At 42.5% G+C, this 2,200-nt stretch overlaps 1 protein-coding gene across 1 annotated transcript; it reads right to left on the bottom strand.

The window, feature by feature from the left end:
• Nucleotides 1-548: 548 nt before the first annotated feature.
• Nucleotides 549-1,910, bottom strand: LOC125531208 (gamma-gliadin-like). The gene has a single exon (XM_048695616.1). It carries the CDS (start codon nucleotides 1,825-1,827, stop codon nucleotides 709-711), a length of 1,119 nt encoding a protein of 372 aa, XP_048551573.1. The 5' UTR covers nucleotides 1,828-1,910; the 3' UTR covers nucleotides 549-708.
• Nucleotides 1,911-2,200: the final 290 nt, after the last annotated feature.

Here is a 2,200-nt window from a genome sequence, read left to right as displayed (position 1 = left end):
CCCAAGTTACATGTGCAAGCGAACTAGAAAGAATAAATTCAATCATCCCTTCATCTTGTCTAGTTGCAAGAAATCAATATGGGGTAAGGTGCAAGTGAGTATTTTCTAATGTAAGCAACCATCCATTAAAGAGGCTATTTGAATAATTACAAAATGCAACACAAAGTCGTCATGATCTCCCTCCCTTCCATATAAAGCAGATACTGAGAATAACACCGAGACCAAAGATCGGTCACCATATCTCCATATCTTTAACCATATGTCGCCTCATATGCACCTCGACTGTTGTAAAAATATTGTGTTTGTGTACAATCTAGAATCATATCATACAAGAAGGTCACACAATTCATATGGCTAGCTACCAAAGAGATAATTTACATTTACTCATTAGTTTGTATTACTTCAATTTAAACCAAGTTTCACATCCATTAGTTATGTTAGGTTCATATGACTTCACTTCATAAATAGGTAGATAATGCATAAGACTGAGATTGTAGTTAGGGATGAAAATTTAAATGTGGCATGAATGTAAAATTACTAGCAATGTCTTTGTGACAAGAACTTTCTTTGTCTTTTATTCCCATGTTTGAACTAGTATAGGTCGGGGTTACACATGATGGTGCACATCACTTTATTTATCATTGTTACATTGAACGCTCATTGACTAAACAACGATGATCCATCCATCTTCCATTACAGGTCTTCATTTCATTGGCCACCAATGCTTGTTACACTACTCCCAGATGGTTGTTGTTGTTGTAGATAAGGTTGTTGAGGTTGGTGTGGTTGCTGGGGGGATGGTTGTTGGGGTTGCTGGGAAATTATTTGTTCTGCTTGCTGGGGTAATGGTTGTTGGGGCTGGATAAATGATTGTTGTGGTTGTTGGGGTTGCTGGGGTAATGGTTGTTGCGGTTGCAAGATGGATGGTTGTTGGGATTGCCGGGGTTGGGGCTGGGGAAATGATTGTTGTGATTGTTGGGGTTGCTGGGGAAATGGTTGTAGGGGGAGTAGTTGTTGTGATTGTTGGGGGAATGGTTGTTCAGGCTGGGGAAATGGTTGTTGCGGTTGCTGCGGGAATGGTTGTTGCAGTTGTTGGGGGAATGGTTGTTGCAGTTGTAGAGGAAATACTTGTTGTGGTTGCTGGGGAATTGGTTGTTGGGGTTGGGGAAATGGTTGTTGTGGTTGCCAGGGGAACTGTTGGTGGGGCTGGGGAAAAGCTTGTTGTGGTTGTTGGGGGAATGGTTGTTGTGGTTGCAGGGGGGTTGGTTGTTGGGGCTGGGGAAATTGTTGTTGGGGTTGGTGAGGGAATGGTTGTTGGGGCTGGTGAAATGGTTGTTGCGGTTGCAGGGGGAATGGTTGTTGGGATTGCTGGGGAATTATTTGTTCTGGTTGTTGGGGGAATGGTAGTTGCGGCTGGGGAAATGGTTGTTGTGGTTGTAGAGGGAATGGTTGTTGTGGTTGCCAGGGAAATGGTTGTTGGGGCTGTGGAAAAGGTTGTTGTGGTTGTTGGGGTTGCTGGGGAAATGGTTGTTGTGGTTGTAGGGGGATCGGTTGTTGGGGCTGGGGAAATGGTTGTTGTGGTTGCTGAGAGAATTGTTGTTGGATTGTGGGAAATGGTTGTTGCGATGAATATGGTTGTTGTGGTGGATATGGTTGTTGTGGATATGGCTGCTGCGGATATGATTGTTGTGTTGGAAATGGTTGTTGTTGATGGAAAAATGATTGTTGGGGTGACTGTAACTCTTTGTTGCTAGGGTTTAGCTGCCTAGCGGCAGTGGCGATGTTCATCACCATGCCAAGGAGGACAAAGATGAGGAGGGTCTTCATGTTGGATTTCTATTTACTACTGCTTGCTTGTCTTTGATGTTTGTGGTCTAGGTGCGTGAAGTTTGGATGATGGAAGGTGGCCTTGATGGTGTATGTGTATTTATAGTTGTCATGGCATGGTTTCTTTTCATCTTTGCATCCGCTTTTTGAAAAAGTGCACCAATGCTTATCCAACTAATCATTTGGTATGTTGTGTTTGGTGGCACTACTTATTAGCGAGATTTTGGATTTTCATGATAGTTGCTTTTTGTTGCACATATCATCTGGTTATAAAGAATGTTGGATAACGACCAATGACTCATCTTCTTCACTTTACACTGCAAACATTTATCTAAATTTTGTCCCTTTTTGAAATTTAGTTTGTGAAGCTCTA

Source organism: Triticum urartu, unplaced genomic scaffold (genome assembly GCF_003073215.2).
Source record: "Triticum urartu cultivar G1812 unplaced genomic scaffold, Tu2.1 TuUngrouped_contig_688, whole genome shotgun sequence".
Lineage (NCBI taxonomy): Eukaryota > Viridiplantae > Streptophyta > Magnoliopsida > Poales > Poaceae > Triticum > Triticum urartu.
The sequence above is the reverse complement of the archived record's forward strand: the minus strand, read 5'-3'. Positions and strand labels throughout refer to the sequence as shown.

Coding starts and splice junctions, on each gene's coding strand:
- LOC125531208 (XM_048695616.1), bottom strand. CDS start 1,827: ATGAAGACCCTCCTCATCTTTGTCCTCCTTGGCATGGTGATGAACATC.